This window comes from Moschus berezovskii, chromosome 10 (genome assembly GCF_049115385.1).
Source record: "Moschus berezovskii isolate FMDL1 chromosome 10, NW_MosBer_1.0, whole genome shotgun sequence".
In the NCBI taxonomy this organism is placed as follows: domain Eukaryota; kingdom Metazoa; phylum Chordata; class Mammalia; order Artiodactyla; family Moschidae; genus Moschus; species Moschus berezovskii.
This window is the reverse complement of record NC_142469.1, coordinates 102,105,588-102,123,312: the sequence shown is the minus strand read 5'-3', so window position 1 is coordinate 102,123,312 and position 17,725 is coordinate 102,105,588. Positions and strand designations below refer to the sequence as shown.

Here is a 17,725-nt window from a genome sequence, read left to right as displayed (position 1 = left end):
TCCTGTAGGGTGAAAAGGTTCAGCTGAACTCAGTGAGTGACAACTTCAAGTCTGATCTTAAGGATACAGGAAGCTTACTCATTGCAAAAAGGTTTTTTGAAGGAAGATCTGCATGTCTGACCGTAGGAGAAATGGCAACTTCAACAAAAGGAATGACATTCAAACTATTGTGTAAATATTCCCTTTAGTAAGCACAAAATAAACTTTTCAAAAAGTACTCCACAAATTCCCACTTTTTTACTGTATGTTTGATAACAGAAGGCTTCAAAGACTATTAAGTCATTCGTACCCTCATTTGGCCAGTGGATAAAAAGCATATGCAAGAAAAAGAAATGCAAAAAGGCAAAATGGCTGTAGGAGGCCCTACAAATAGCTGAGACAAGAAGAGAAGCTAAAGGCAAAGGAGAAAAGGAAAGCTATACCCACATGAATGTAGAGTTCCAAAGAACAGCAAGGAGAGATAAGAAAGCCTTCCTCAGTGATCAATGCAAAGAAATAGATGAAAACAATAAAATGGAAAAGACTAGAGATCTCTTCGAGAAAATTAGAGATACCAAGGGAACTTTTTATGCAAAGATGGGCACAATAAAGGACAGAAATGGTATGGACCTAACAGAAGTAGAAGATACTAAGAAGAGGTGGCCAGAATACACAGAAGAACTATACAAACTAGATCTTCACAACCCAGATAACTACAATGGTGTGATCACTCACCTAGAGCCAGACATCCTGGAATGTGAAGTCAAGTGGGCCTTAGAAAGCATCACTATGAACAAAGCTAGTGGAGGTGATGGAATTCCAGTTGAGCTATTTCAAATCCTGAAAGATGATGCTGTGAAACTGCTGCATTCAATTTGGAAAACTCAACAGTGGTCACAAGACTGGAAAAGGTCAGTCTTCATTCCAATCCCAAAGAAAGGCAATGCCAAAGAATGCTCAAACTACCACACAATTGCACTCATCTCACGTGCTAGCAAAGTAATGCTCAAAATTCTCCAAGCCAGGTTTCAACAGTACGTGAACCGTGAACTTCCAGATGTTCAAGCTGGATTTAGAAAGGCAGAGGAACCAGAGATCAAATTGCCAACATCCTTTGGCTCATCAGGAAAGCAAGAGAGTTCCAGAAAAACATCTACTTCTGCTTTACTGACTACACCAAAGCCTTTGATTGTGTGGATCACAACAAGCTGTGGAAAATTCTTAGAAGAGATGGGAATACCAGACCACCTGACCTGCCTCCTGAGAAATCTGTATGCAGGTCAAGAAGCAACAGTTAGAACCAAACATGAAACAACAGACTGGTTCCAAATTGGGAAAGGAGTACGTCAAGGCTGTATATTGTCACCCTGCTTATTTAATTTCCATGCAGAGTACATCATGCAAAATGCCGGGCTGGATGAAGCTCAAGCTGGAATTAAGATTGCCAGAAGAAATATCAATGACCTCAGATATGCAGATGACACCACCCTTATGGCAGAAAGTAAAGAGGAACTAAAGAGACTCTTGATGAAAGTGAAAGAGGAGAGTGAAAAAGTTGGCTTAAAGCTCAATATTCAGAAAACTAAGATCATGGCATCTGGTCCCATCACTTCATGGGAAATTGATGGGGAAACAATGGAAATAGTGAGAGACTATATTTTGGGGCTCCAAAATCACTGCAGATGGTGACTGCAGCCATGAAATTAAAAAGCACTTGCTCCTTGGATGAAAAGCTATCTCCAAACTAGACAGCATATTTTAAAGCAGAGACATTACCTTGCCAACAAAGGTCCGTTAAGTCAAAGCTATGGTTATTCCAGTAGTCACGTATGGATGTGTGGAGAAGGAAATGGCAACCCACTCCAGTATTCTTGCCTGGAGAATGCCACGGATGGAGAAGTCTGGTGGGCTACAGTCCATGGGGCAGCAAAGAGTCGGACAGGACTGAAGTGACTAAGCATCCATGGATGTGAGAGTTGGACCATAAAGAAACCTGAGCGCTGGAGAATTGATGCTTTTGAACTGCGGTGTTGGAGAAGACTCGAGAGTCCCTTGGACTGCAAGGAGATCAAACCAGTCAATCCTAAAGGAAATCAATCCTAAATATTCATTGGAAAGACTGATGTTGAAGCTGAAACTCCAATACTTTGAGTCAGCACTCATCCCCATGGTATTCCTTGTCCCTGACTGTGTTCATTTCCCTCTCTAATCCTGACCATCTTCCAGAAATGCTCCCACCTGGGTGCTCTGGGAAGTCACCTTGAGCCAGTTTAGTCCTCCCTCCCCTCTCCCTCCCCTGAGCCCTCACGGGTCCTCAGCACAAAACCTGCCCCGCAGGCAGAACCCTCAGTTGTCTCCTGGACCCTCAGCCCAAGCCCAAGGCCAGCACTGCTCACAGGCCCTCTGCACTGACTGCAGCAGTCTAAACACTGGTTTTGCTTTCTTTAAAACTGCTACCCTACACTTTCTTTTTGCTTGATTTTAAAACCTATGTTTTCCTCCGGTTCCCACAACAAATCCACTTCTTGAGGGATGGGTTTCAGGCTGAAGAAGAAGCAGGGAGAGGAAAATGATTGGGGTCGAAAACCTGTCCAGGTCCCAGTTAAGACTGTCAAAGACTCTCACACTTCACCAAGCCTTTTCTTTGGTTTGACCCCCAAGACTGGACAGCAGCCCAGAGTGGACAAAACTAGAGAGTGTAGAGAGCTTCAAGAAAGGAAGCAAAGAGAAGCGGGGGTGTTATAAATTACTTAGCTTTCTTGCCATACGATTTCCTACTTCACTTCTCTCAGAGCAATGCAATTATCTCGTATTTTGAAAAACATCCTTATTTCGACACCAGGAAGCTGGGGTTTCAGAAATCACACTTCAAGAGATTAGAGGGGTTCAGTTACAATGCCCTGGGGCACGGTGCTCTCCAGGGTGGAGATTTCAACAGGGCCTCCTTCCTGGGAGGTTGCCTCAGCCCCTGTCCTCCTATTTTGATTTTTAGTTTCCAGTTAACCACTAAAGGGGCTTCCCTTGTGGCTCAGCTGGTAAAGAACCTGCCTGCAATGCGGGAGACCTGGGTTCGACCCTTGCATTGGGAAGATCCCCTGAAGAAGGGAAAGGCTACCCACTCCAGTATTCTGGCCTGGAGAATTCCATGGACTGTATAGTCCATGGGATCGCAAAGAGTCGGACACGACTGAGTGACTTTCACTTTCACTTTGAGACTTCCCTGGTGGCTCAGATGATAAAGCGTCTGCCTACAATGCAGGAGACCCGGGTTCAATCCCTGGGTCGGGAAGATCCTCTGGAGAAGGAAATGGCAACCCACTCCAGTCCCATGGACAGAGGAGTCTGGTAAGCTACAGTCCATGGGGTTGCAAAGAGTCAGACACGACTGAGCAACTTCACTTTACTCACTTTAACCACTAAAAGAAGTGCTGAAGAATTTACTACCTTGTGACACAGTGTTTATCAACCCAGTACATATGGTTAACTGGAGAGGGTCTTAGGACCTTCCCTCCTCTCTCAAGAGCCCAGGACCTGCTTGAGCACAAGTGCAGCCAGGGCTGGCTCACAGGAATTCTTTCTCTTTCCCTCTCAAGCTAAGAAAAGCCTGAAGGGTGCTGGCTTTGACAGACTAGGGAAACTTGATATGTTTGGAGGTGACTCTGACCTGTGGATGTGACATGACATGCTGTTTCAGAGAGGGGTGCTTAGGAGCAAGGCAATCTGGTTGAACAACCTGCCTTTGAATGAGTGATTGAAATACATTAAGCCTCGCAAAGCAAGGGGAAGTTTAAGGAGATTAATATCAGGATACTTATAAACACAATCCTCCCAATTTAGGGGGTGAGAAAAATCCCACTGGTGTGTCCCCACTGTGTAATCACCTCACACAATCTCCCCAGGCACGTATGCACCTAAATAACATTTAGAAGTTGTTTTCAAATCTCAGTCTCAGATTATTCTCCTAGAGTCACACGAGACAAACATTTCTGCTCCTCATGAGTCCTGTGACATCCTTGTGCACACTCCCCCACAACAAGTACAAACACTCCCTGAGTTTTCCAGGAAGTGATGACCAGACCATTCTTGCTTCGAACAGTATGAGTTCAAGCCATGCATGTTCTTTATCATTTTCAAGAAAGGTATATCAAAAATACCAATTCCGTGTTTAAAATATTTTAAAATCTCACAACATCAAAAGATTAGAATAAATGTAGATTCAGTCTGTCACTAATGGAAACCATAACTGCTTCTTTAGTGGAGCATCAATACAGGTCAACTTTCTTCCTTCAAAAAGGCCTTAATAAAGCTCCACTGGACGCTCTAAAATCCCTTATATTACAATTCACTCCACTTTTCCTCAAAGAGATAAATTAAGCTCTAAGAAAACTAACAAAACTAACCAGTTAAGAAATTGAAGGGAATCTTAACTCCTAGGTTAGCTGATCCTTAGCCATTACACTCTAGTGTCCTTGCCTGGAGAATCCCGGGGATGGAGGAGCCTGGTGGGCTTCAGTCTACGGGGTTGCACAGAGTCGGACACGACTGAAGGGACTTAGCAGCAACAGCAGCCAATACAAACTTTTGTAAATTAAAAACAAAACTTTTTTTCATATAGCAAAATGTGTTTTTGAGTTACAATAATTTCCACGTCTAGAAAGGCAGCTTCATATTAAGCATTCTCTGAACATTTTCCGATTAAGTTTGAAGAATGCCAGCTGTCTTTATCGGTGGTTGGTTCTGGACCATCTCCGAAGCTTTCCAGCCATCCTTGCCCCACCGCCCCGCCCACCCTCGCCGGCCCCGCCCATCTCACCCGGTCACGCCCATCCTAGCAGGCCCCGCCCATCCTCACCTGTCCTCGAAGCACACGGTGCACTTCCAGGCGCGGGTCCTCCTCAGGAACACCCGGCACTTGCTGCACACGCGGTGGCTGCAACCCTGACACACGGCCCCCCGGTTCAGCAGGAACCCCAGGGTCTGCTGGCAGCGGGCACAGGACTTCTCTTTGTACTCATGGCTCACGCTCTTCGCGCCTTTCCACCTGAGATGCTGCAAGCGCGTCTTCAGTTTCCTGTGGCCCAGAGAGTTGAGTGATAAGAAACAACCGAGTGGAAGGACAGAAGCCAGCCAAACTCCTCCGCGGCAAGGGCCTCAACAGTATGGAGACAGAGAAGGGGTTTTTGCATTCCAGCACCCCTGGGTTCTAACGCAGCTGTGTGAACCAGGATCTCATGCCATCTTTCCGAGCAGAGGCTCAGAGGTTTTCTCAGCTGTGAAAGCCTTACCTCCCAGGGTGGCTGTGAGGATGAAATGGCAAAGCATAAACACTCCGCCTGGCACGGAGGAGTCAGCTGCTGATTTTGTTCTAGGTTCATCCCTTTGTGCCCAAATGCCATTATAATGGTAAAGAAAAATAGTGAAAGAAGAGGGAAAATGCAGGAAAACGGCATCAATTCTTATATTCAAGACAGGGAATGATGTGTAAGTATACAGCATACACGCCTGCTGTTGTTATAAGTACCCCAATAAAGTTATTTCACTGATGCTATGGTTTGGCTACTATTTTTTGTATGGGTGGTCGGTTACTTTTAGTTCCTGTTCCTCCCAGGAAGATAGCCCTACTGCAAATGTGTCAGTAGCTCAGTCATGTTGACTCTGTGCGACCCCATGGACTGTAGCCCGCCAGGCTCCTTTGTCCGTGGAATTCTCCAGGCAAGAATACTGGAGTAGGTTGTCATGCCCTCCTCCAGGGGATCTTCCCGTCCCAGCGATGGAACCCAGGCCTCCCGCATGGCAGGCAGATTCTTTACCATCTGGGTCACCAGGGAAGACCCCTCTTAGTGCAAAGGGATATTACATTGGACCATAAAACATACCATTAGCCAGAATACTCTTTTATGGACTGTCTCTGTCACTTTTAGAATAGAGAAGCTAATCCCGAGAAATAAGCTTACAGCCAATTTTTGGTACCCTTGGAACAAAATATCCACGTTACTTTGTTGACTTTCCAAAACAATGCTTCTAAATCACTGAAAGATCTTCCATCACCAAAGAAAACTCTATTTTGCTCATTGTACTTTTTTTTTAGTGGAAGAAAGTGTAAGTACACTTGGACAGCTTTGGGATTACAAAGGAGGGTAGAAAAGGAACATTGTTCCTTCCAGTTCACCCAGAAATTTCCTCTCCTTCCTCAAACATTGGGTGGTCCGAAGTTTTGTTTTATATGTTTGTTTTTCTTGGCAGACTCTGAAAAAGAGTTCTGCCATTAAAAACACAGTGAGATCAAAAGCCTATCCCATTTACTTATTTTCTAGAGCTCACATTCTCCATAAACATCAATAAATAAAGCGTCGTTATATTAAAGATGGATCTTGACAGCTAATAAGAGACATGCTGCTGATAGCCTAGCCCTGCTCTGTTAAGTGTTAAACTAATGGCAAACAGCCCGTGCCGTTCAGAGACAGAGTGTAAAGGTGTTCTCTGTTGACAAATGAGTCTGGGAGCAGGCTGGGCAGGTTCAGACTTCATGCTCCCTGTTTCCTCAGAGCTGGCTGAGAAGCAAAAGTGAGCAAAGAGAAGGCTCGGAATGGACGCCAGCAGATTTGCTGTTTCTAAGTTGCTTTCTTTGCACCTTCAATAACCACCAAAAATAATTTAGGAAAACACTTAGCGGGAGGTCTTTCCCTTGAAAGGGTATATGGGAAGTCTGAAGGTTTTCCCTGAACGATTCCTGCAAAGTAGGCAAATGAACAGGCAGACAGACAGCCAACTTGTCACACAAAGGCATTGTTTTACATGGGAAAAAAAGGGCATTCTTTCCCTGACCATCCCGAAGCTTAGTGACACACCAAAGGTCACCTCCACCCACAGCCCTTGCTTCGGACTCTTGTCAGACAAGAGGCTGAATGTGGAGCAAACGGCACTAGCGAAGCAAGCAGCAAGACGCCGAGGAGAGATGGCCTCCAAGCAGGAAAGGCCAAAAAGGCAAAGAATTCCACCATCTGTCCGACCGCCTACCGTATCCTCTCCGCCTCCGTGTTTTGAACCTCCCGGTCCCGGTACAAAACCTGGAGGATCACTTCGCGTTCCGACTCCTGGAGGGAACTGAGGCTGACTTGGTGGGCCATTCCCGTCTCTTCTCAGACTCACGTTGACGTTCTACTCCGTGGCCGCGCGTCCCAGCCCCGTGGATGCGCTCAGAGCCCAGCGACAGCCCTGCGTGCTTTCGAAAGCACTCCCTCTCCTATTTCATTGGCAGCGGTGTGGCTCGTAGCTTTTTTCCTCTTTTTAACTGTGTCACTCTTCTCAGGAGAAAAAAGGTCCAAGAAACTATCCCTCCGTTGGGATCATCGCTCCCAGAGCTTCATGCCATCTGCAGAGCCCTCTCCCCAGGTCCCGCCGCAGCCTCTGACATCCGGCTAAGTCAGAAGCATATCTTTTTTCTGAGGTTTTTGCCAGAGATTGTTATAAATTACGCAGATAATTTCTGCATAAGCAAGTGATCCCCAATCTGAGGGAATTTACAAACAGCAGTAAGAAGAGTATTCAGTGACACAGACATTAACCTTCCCCTTCATGGGTTTACAGGCAGCACTGATGGTTAAAAGCCCAGACAGCTCAGGACCTGTAAAAAGACAAAAAAATAGCATCATTTTCAAGACAAAATGTTCTACAGACAGATCTTTCTTTGCGTTTTTTGCCGTGATGATAATGTAAGATTTTAAATTTTATTAAACTGGCCTTCTCATGTTTCTAAAAGCCTCAAACTTCGACACTTGAATTTTCCTGATCTGAATTCTGTATCCTGAGTGGTTAGAGGCATGAAGGTCTATATTTAGTGTGCTACTGTTTAGTTGCTAAATTGTGTCTGACTCTTTTGCAACCCCAATGACCATAGCCCACCAGGCTCTTCTGTCCATGGGCTTTCCCAGGGAAGACACTGGAGTGGGTTGCCATTTCCTCCTTCAATGTTGAATGCACATCATCCTAACTGAAAATACTTTAGGCTATCTACAATTTCATCCGTTAACTGCAATTTTTACAATTAACTTCAAAACTCAAAAAAATGTTTCTTCAAGGATCTATGAAGGGATATCACCACAACCTTAGCCTATCAGTTATTCACGGTCTTCAGTGGCTTTTAGCAATGACCTTCTGCACGGGGCCTTAGTTCTGGTTAATGCTTGTTGGCAGGTTCTCACTCCTCCCAATTACTTTTTCCATCAGTGATGCTAGACACACAGCACCTTTGATCTGTTTCTTCCCCCAACCAAGACGGTATTGAATTGATAAAACATGTCAGTGAAAAGCAGAAAATGAAGATCTAATTAGTGTACTTTCTATAATGCCATTTTGTTATCAAATTTACATGAATTCCTTGCTAATAAGATGTCCTTTCAATGCTGTGGAAGCTAAACTCCCTTTGTTCATCCTCAACAGAAATTCACATTATATTAATTTATGATCCATAGCAAATCAGTGAAAAAGAGGTTAATAGAGCCCTAAGGGATCATTCTCTTTAAACAGAGATTTTTAACTTTTCTTTATTAATCTCTGGTCATCTGGTGAAGCTTCTGTATTTAAATGCATAAAATAAAATACATGATAACAAAGGAAATCAATTATACTGAAATATTTTAAATTATAATAATATACGTGGCCAGGGATGTATGAAATCTAGCAGTGATCTAACAGTGACTGTAATTTCAGAGTAGCAATGATTGCAAGCTATATTGAGCTATCTGCAACAAGCGACGTGGAGACCACAAGTCTTGCTAACTCTACTGTGGTTTGTGACGAAATGCTAAACTTTAGTTACAAGTCAATGAAAATTAAGATATAAATTTTTTCACATCCAAGTTCATGGACCTATAGGCTAAGGACCCCTTGGCTTAAGGATCCTCTATTTGTCAGTTTCTCTGTTGTGGGGTGGGGCTACACTGGTGGCTCAGTGGTAAAGAATCCACCAGCAAGGTAGGAGATTCGGGTTCGATCCCTGGGTCAGGAAGGTCCCATGGAGGAGGACATACTGGAGCAACCCACTCCAGTATTCTTGCCTAGGAAATCCCATGGACAGAGGAGCCTTGCGGGCTCTAGTCCATGCAGTTGCAAAGACCCATCAACCACATTACTGAATCAAATACTGTCCTGTCTGTCTGATTCCCAAGTATTTTAAGTGCAGATTTTTGCACTTGGCTCAAAATACACCGTCTATGCCCTGAGCTTTTTCTCCATTGACCTTTGGGCTCAGGTGTTTGGCCCCGGCCTCCAGCGCCACAGGGAGGTGGGACTGTGAGCACTAGACTGGAAATGAGAACTCCTGGAACGGTCAGTGTTCACTCCTGCGGGTTGCCAGGCGTTTACCCAGTCCAGGCACGCAGGGTTTGGTTATTTAAAAACACTCCTGCTCTCTACCATGGAGAAGGCGATGGCACCCCACTCCAGTGTTCTTGCCTGGAGAATCCCAGGGACGGGGGAGCCTGGTGGGCTGCCGTCTATGAGGTCGCACAGAGTCGGACACGACTGAAGCGACTTAAGCAGCAACTCTCTACCAAACCCTTGCCTGTGGCCTCACAGGGGCCTCTGCAGGGTTCAGTGGGCTCTCTTCCTCTCCCTAGTGGCCATCCACTGTTAGTTACAGAAAAGTCAGATTGAGTTGGTTTTCGGAATCCATCCATCAGCCATTCCTTAATTAAATATTGATCAAGCATTCAACAAGTCCCAGACGCTGTTGAAGTGATTACGGTACAGGACTTAATGACTGATAAGTTACACCCTATCCCATTTCTAACAATACGATGTATGCTCAGTCGCTTCAGTCATGTCTGGTTCTTTGCAGCCCCGTGAACTGGAGCTCACCAGGCTCTTCTGTCCATGGGATTCTCCAGGCAGGAATGCTGGAGTGGGTTGCAATTTCCTACTCCAGAGGATCTTTCCAACCCAGGGGTCAAACCCATGTCTCTTGCAACTCCTGCACTGGCAAATGGATTCTTTACCACTAGGGCCACCTATCAAAGCACACAGAGGACAATTAAAGTCAGAGAAACAGTAGCAGCCAGAGTGAAAAGGAGCAGACGATTTCTACCAGGAACCTGCAGTGGAACAGTCCTGCACTTGAGCACTGAGGCTGCCCTGGTGGCTCAGAACAAAATGAAACCCCAAATCAAAGTGGTGTGTATAGTTCTGATAAACCGAAAGAAAACAAAGGGATTCTCAAGGTGTCTTTAGGTCATGGAACAAAAAGTTCTGCAGTGCTTTGGCAGAAGATGCAAAACTGTGCTTCATGTATCATCATTATATTGATTTCAGATTAACTAAGGATAGAGCTTGCTGCTGTTATTGTTCAGTCGCCAAGTCACGTCTGACTCTTTGCGACCCCATGATTGCAGCACATCAGGCTTCCCTATCCTTCACCATCTCCCGGAGTTTGCCAAGTTCATATCCAATGAATTGGTGATGCCATCCAACCATCTCATCCTCTGTCGTCCCCTTCACTGCCTTCAATCTTTCCCAGCATCAGGGTCTTTTCCAATGAGTCAGCTGTTCGAATCAGATGGCCAATGTACTGGAGCTTCAGCTTCAGCATTACTCCTTCCAAAGAGTATTCAGGGTTGATTTCCTTTAAGATTGACTGGTTTGATCTCCTTGCTTTCCGAGGATAGACAACCAAATTGTAATTCACTGAAAGCCTTTCAAATACACACCCAATTATGGTGCTTTCTGGGGTTCGCAGTTGATGCAGTATAAAGCATAGAAAACTAGAGGTATGGGTGTGTAGTGTTTATCTGAGCTTTTATTCTTGACTTTGAGAGATTTTGACTCTGGCTTCCATAAACCTTCAGTCATTCAAGCACATGGTTGATAACTACAATGAGGAAATCCTTCTATTATTGGATTGAAATGCACTTTTTTCCTTAACTTGAAGGATCTGTATCCAAATCCTCTCTATACAGGGTGACTTTTTGAATTGATGCAATCAGGACTGCATAGAGAATACCCCAGGATCATTCATGTGATTAATAGATTCAAGGGATAAGATGTGGTAGACAGGGTGCCTGAAGAACTATGGACAGAGATTTGTAACATTGTATAGGAGGTGGTGACCAAAACCATCCCCAAGAAAAAGAAATGCAAGAAGGCAAAGTGGTTGTCTGAAGAGGCCTTACAAATAGAAAAGAAGAGAAGCAAAAAGGCAAAGGAGAAAGGGAAAGATATACCCATCTGAATGTAGAATTCCAGAGAATAACAAGAAGAGATAAGAAAGCCTTCTTAAGTGAACAATGCAAAGAAATAGAGGAAAACAACAGAATGGGAAAGACTAGAGATCTCTTCAAGAAAACTGGAAGATCAAGAGAAGCTTCCATGCAAAGATGGGCACAATCGAGGACAGAAATGGTTTGGACCTAACAGAAGCAGAAGAGATTAAGGAGAGGTGGCAAGAACACACAGAAGAACTGTACAAAAAAATCTTAATGACCCATGATGGTGTGGTCTCACCTAGAGCCAGACACCCTGGAGTGCAAAGTCAAATTGGCCTTAGGGAGCATTACTATGAACAAAGCTATTGGAGGTGATGGAATTCCAGCTGAACTATTTCAAACCCTAAAAGATGATGCTGTTTAAGTGCTGCACTCAATATGCCAGCAAATTTGGAAAACTCAATATCACAGAAACCTAGGAGGATGTTTTCTCTTTGGTTTCCAGTGTCCTCCCAGTGTCCCAACTGACTTGGTGGCTCAGACCTCCCTCACGTTAGAGCCACAGGTGTTTCATCTTATTGGGATTCATTTAGGGTTTTCAGTGGGGGCAGTCCCATGCTTCCGTCTAGAAATCTGTGGGGTAGATTTAGTTGTCATAGTGACAAAGAAGTACTTTTCATTCCTGAGAAAATATTGGTTATCTTACCAGATAACTCAACTAGGAAAAATATATAATTATCTGATAAAAGAATTTAACTCACAGAAACACAAAGTATATTTTGCAGGGTTTTAATATACTGGGTTTTCCAGATTGAAGTTATTGTGTAAACTGAGGGAAGACTGTACCTGGTTTCATTTAGAAATTTAACAAGAATTGCTTACCATTTCAGAAAGTGGCATCACATAGGGCCGCGTGGCTTGTATTAATAGTATTTGAATCACTAATGCTACAATACAGGTAAGGATCTGCATTTGTAGATGTGAATTCTAGGTACGAGAACATCTGACAACTTCACTGTGTCTTTTAATGTAGCTTATATTGAGAGTCCCTTGGACTTCAAGGAGATCCAACCAGTTCATCCTAAAGGAAATCAGTCCTGAATATTCACTGGAAGGACTGATGCTGAAGCTGAAGCTCCAACACTTTAGCCACCTGATGTGAAGAACTGACTCATTGGAAAAGACCCTGATGCTGGGAAAGATTGAAGGCAGGAGGAGAAGGGGACAACAGAGGATGAGATGGTTGGATGGCCTCACCAACTCGATGGACATGAGTTTAAGCAAACTCTGGGAGTTGGTGATGGACAGGGAGGCCTGGCGTGCTGCAGTCCATGGGGTCTGCAAAGAGTTGGACACGACTGAGCAACTGAATTGAACTAATAAATATGATTACATATTATATTATTATAATTTAATGTCCCTTTACTTCTCCTTTCATCACAGTAATGATATTGAGTTACTGTTGTTGGTATTGGGGAAGGTAAATTATGTTTTACATGAATTCCAATTCCAGATAGTAACAGGTGAGCTACAAAATATTTCCTATGAAGAGTGAGCACTGGGTCTTCGGGTTTAAGAACCACTGAAATTGAAGCTCCAATGATTTCTCAGGTTACTTACAAGTTAAACTGTGTGTATCATTCTCCTGTTCATTTTTTCGACATATTATTGTGTTTTAGAGGATGGAATGGGGGAAAATAGAGAACTGGTTGGTTGTTTTTATTGTTTTAAATTGTGCTGGGCTTTTACCTTGATCGTGAATTTGCTTGTGCAATTCCAGGTCTGATTTCCAGGTTACAATTGAGAGCTCAGTGTTTCTCTTTCAATAGCAATTATTTAAATTATTTTAACTGCATCTTTTCAGTCCTCTTGAACAAAATTTGGAGCTGTCTTCCTATACTTTATTCCCGTTATGCTGGCATTTAAATTTCTCTAAGTTTTACAGCAACAGCCAAATCAGAGATTTCACTCTCTAATCCATGTTCCAAATCACTCAAGATCAAATTCACTAAAACCCTTCTTAGCCTATAGTCTATTTATCCAAGACAAGGTGACCCCAGACTTACGACAATTTACTTATTCTTTTAATTATTTGTCTATTTATTTATTTGTAGTGAACTCTTCCTAGTCAATAGAGGTTTCTAGGGTGATAGAGTTAATTAACAAGTCGCATGGGCCTATGGTAAATACCAAGAAAGTCAGAGGGAATCCCATCCACCTGGTGGCCTAGCAAGCTTAAGGTCCATCTTTAAGGATTCCATTTCTGGTCACCTATGCTAGCAGGAAACTAGAAGCCACACTGGCTTATTTTTCATATTATTCAAAACAGGGATAAAACAAATATACTTCTCTCTTGTAGGCTTTTGATTTCTTGGATGAGTCGAAATGGAGATGGTAAAAGAATTCCATGAAATCTATGCAAATCAGTTGGCATGTTCCTTGATGGAGTGAGGGGTGAGCGTGGCATTTGTAACCCAAAGTGCTAACAGGGACAAGTGGGTCCAAGTCTGGCTGTGCTCACTGACCTGAGGGCGACCAGTGGGCACAGCAGTGATGGCACTACGGTGAGTCAGAGGGAGGCTGGTGACAGGAGAGGACAGGAAGGTGTTCACGGCTGAGCCTGGGCAGAGAAGCGGAGCTGGTCTGGGAAAGGACAGGACGTCTCTGGAGTGAGGGTCAGCCCACTGAACACGACCGAGGCAGGGATGCGCCCTTCCTCTCCCAGGACAGGAGCCCAGGTCCCCACCGCCTATGAACTATGAATAAGGTCTTTCTCACCCTCCTTGATCTGGCCTCCTCCGACTTCTGCATTCTCAGTACCCATAGAACGCCCCAACGCTTCCGCAGCAAACACATTCGAGATGGTTCCCTGGATACCCTGTGCACTCTTCTCTTGCCATACATTTGCTCCTGCTCTTCCCTGTCCCTACCAGGATCTAATTTACTCGAAGGCAGTGAGGGGAATGGGGTTTGAAGATGCTGGGCAAGTTAGCAAGTCCCCTGGGATTTAATTTCTTTGGCTGTAAAGTAGAGGGAGGTGGCTCAGACAGTAAAAGAGTCTACCTGCAATGCAGGAGATCTGGGTTTGATCCTTGGGTTGGGAAGATCCCCTGGAGCAAGAAATGGCAACTCACTCCAGTATTCTTGCCTGGAGAATCCCATGGACAGAGGAGCCTGGCAGGTTACAGTCCATGGGACTGCAAAGAGTTGGACACGACTGAGTGACTAACACTTTCAGTTTCAAACCGGATAGAATTATAGCATCTACTTCTTAGAGTCACTGTGAGCATTAAATGCATTTATGCATGTGACACACTTTTTTTTTTTTTGGCTGTGCCATACAGCATGTGGGATCTTAGTTCCTCGACCAGGGATTGAACCCGTGTCCCCTGCATTGCAAGCACAGAGCCTAAACCACTTGATCACCAGGGAAGTCCCAACACAGAAAGTACTCAGATCACAGTAGCAAGCATATTATAAACAACCCACTGACACATGCTAACTGTGGTGGTAGTAACAGTATTGATAGGGACAGAGTAACGGGACAAAGTAGGTGATTAAACAGTTAATCCCACTAGGGGGCTGAAAATAGAAAAACTATGGGAGACTCACCCGCTTACTAAAACCATTAGTAAGCTAATGGTTACTCAAGAAAGCAGGTTTACTTAACCACAAAACCAAGCAGGCTCGCTTAGCAACAAAATCGTGCAACAGATGCACGAGGCATGTCCCCAAACAAGAAAACAATGGTGGCATGAGACCCACATCCTGCCCAGTGAGCTCAGTAGGACACATGCTCCGCACACATAAAAAAAGCATCATTTGTGGACCCAGCTTGACCCTGTAGGGACAAGAAAAAACCCCTGCTCAATCTGGAGGAGAAGTTGATGATGGAAACACAACATCTACTCAAGAAACTCAAAGAAGGTTTTCTCCCCCTCCCTACTTTTCCTTTGATTATAAAAATGTAAGCCACTATATACTCAGGACATGGTACCCCCTTGCCCACTCGCTTGTAAGCCTTGTAAGTATCCTGTTCTAATAAATCACTTCTTATCTATCACTTTGGGGTTCTCAGGTGGCGCTAGTGGTAAAGAACCTGCCTGCCAATGCAAGAGACTTAAGAGATGTGAGTTCGATCCCTGGGTCGGGACGATCCCCTAGAGGAGGGCATGGCAACCCACTCCAGTATTCTCGCCTGGAGAATCCCATGGGCAGAGGAGCCTGGTGGGCTACAGTCCATGGGGCCGCAAAGAGTCGGACATGATTGAAGCACTTAGCACACACACACATCTATCACTTGCCTCGCACTGAATTCTTTCTGTGCTGAGACATAAAGGAGTAGAGCTCTTCAGGGTCTCCTGAGACGTCACCTAACAGCCTCCTCATCCTCATCATTCATTGTTTATCTGCCAGGTCCAGATTCATCACTAATTCAGGAACTTTCTCCTTATTTTCAAGCACAGGTAACTGCTCCTTCATTACGCCCCCGTTTCCTCTGTATATTTCTCTATCATGACTCTGACTTCTTTCTGAGTCAAGTGTCCTTCTAGTGGTGACATTGGTTCTTAGTGATTCCTCATCACCCAGAAAACAGGTCCTTGACGTTTGGGTGGAGTTGAGAAACCCAGCGACTATTGTGACACGCGGGTTTGCTTGCCAAAGCAGGAAGCACGAATTCAAGTCCGAAGGAAGGATCATAGGTGAGCGAGCAACATGCATCTCAGAAAGCTCCAGGCTTTAGAAATCTGGAAAGCATCTGAAAATCTGAGGTCATTTCAGCATCTGAGAAGCATGCGAAAAAGGATTTTGTTTCAGTGATCTCATGCAGAAATACACAATCTCGTTGCTTGAATAATGCAATCTCCCAGACCCGGTTTTTCTGTGATAATAGTCACTCTCTCACACACCCAGTGAATTCTGAAACTGTGTTTTGGTCGCAAACACTGGCATCAGGTTCTGTCTTCACCCACATGGAGCTGTCTAGCCCCCAATCTCCTTTCTCGATTGCATTTTTGTGATTTTGAAATGGTGACTGCCTTTGTTCTACAGCATCCCACCATACCAACCAGTCTAATTTTACTTAACAATTAAAAAAGAAATAAAACCTACAGTGTGTCGCCACTCTGAAGGAAAAAGTCCCCCAGAGCTGCTTGGGGAAGCACTGCACAGCCGATCATCCCATCTCAGCATCAGTTTGGGTGTCAGACAATCTGGGATCAAACCCCAGATCTGGAATCATCTTGGTACAGCCTGAGAGCAATGGCTGGAATAAAGCAAGCAGGAAATGGAAGCAGTCCTCTCTGATCACTGTCCTCCCCTTCGGGAAGGCCCCAGAGCAGGGCTCAAGCCTCTTTCCTGGGATCGACAGGGAGACGCGCAGCAGAGGTGGGGGCCCCTCCTAAACCCAGCTCGGGGCTTCAATCCACACGTTTCCATCTCCTCTGCAGCCAGTCATGCCGCGGGCCCAGTGGAACTCTGCATCCAGACGAATGCAGTTAGGTGGTGGTGATCGGAGTATTGATTGCATTGGGCTTCTGTGAGCCCCTCAGGTGCCGTGGAGTGAGGACGTCAAATTAGCAGGAGCCCCTCTCTGCAATCGAAAAGCTCGCATTCCAGCCAGGAAGTGGACAGGTGAGTAGTAGCGACATGACAGGGTGAGTAGAAACACACGAGGATCTACAGAAGAGAATGCTCAGAGGAAGGCGTCATTCACTCCACGCGGAGACAGAAGTGGCTGGTGGGCGGGGGAGTGTGTGGGAAAGACATTCTGGAGGGGAATGTGCGGGACCCCCGCCTTTGCCAGAGAAATGGAACACCTGATTGTGTGAATTCTGAAACCACACACTTGCTTTTTCTTTCCCCTCGGCCTAACAGTCAAGATTGACTTCGGCTTTTCAGAGCTGACCAGGGGAAGAAAAGTACAAGAACTATGAAACCCGGGGGTGAGTAGCAGAAAGGGGGACAGGAAAGGAAACGCTCTTTATCTGCAGGCTCTTCCATCTAATGGTCATCTGTGAGCAGTGGTCATCGGATCAAAGGAACTGACGCATCGCCCACCCCCACGCCCCCACCCCCGCCCGTGATGGAGGGGAGAGGCTGCGATCAGGCGAGGTGCCCACGTGTGAACACTGTCATCTCCTGCCAGACTTTTAATTCAAGCTAGAAGTCGAGCCCAGGGCTGAGCCTCAGCCAAGCCCCTGCTCTCAGCCCCGCTCCAGAGCCAGCACCCCCCGCTGCTATGTTTTACCACAGCTGTTTCCTTGAGAAGCTGCAGGGTTTTTTTTTTTCTGAATATGGCCACAGTACTTTCTACCTAGAATGCAGGGGCAAAGTTGAGTGGCTCCACAGATCCTGCCTATTCACCTCAAAGTGTCATCTCTCTTTTTAGCTTGTGGAGTGTCCTCACAGACGTACGCAACAGCTGCAGGGACCACTGGTTCGTCCGCACTAAGGAAGCAGGTGAAGGCAGGGCGGTGCTCACAGGCTCGAAGGATTCCTTCTTGCAAAGGCAAGAAGATTCATCTGGGTGTCCCTCAGGAATGGCA

General features: G+C 45.2%; 1 protein-coding gene across 5 annotated transcripts in view; it reads right to left on the bottom strand.

Moving 5' to 3' along the window:
* Positions 1 to 17,725, bottom strand: part of SYTL3 (synaptotagmin like 3) — a 100,034-nt gene that overhangs the window by 74,496 nt on the left and 7,813 nt on the right. For all 5 annotated transcript variants that reach the window (XM_088840869.1, XM_055433085.2, XM_088840870.1 and 2 more), the window contains exons 2-3: positions 6,997 to 7,603; positions 4,832 to 5,050 (exon numbers count right to left, since the gene is read on the bottom strand). In XM_088840869.1, the coding sequence (XP_088696995.1) occupies positions 4,832 to 5,050; positions 6,997 to 7,106 (329 nt within the window). In that variant the 5' untranslated portion in view covers positions 7,107 to 7,603. The remainder of the gene's footprint in view (positions 1 to 4,831; positions 5,051 to 6,996; positions 7,604 to 17,725) is intronic.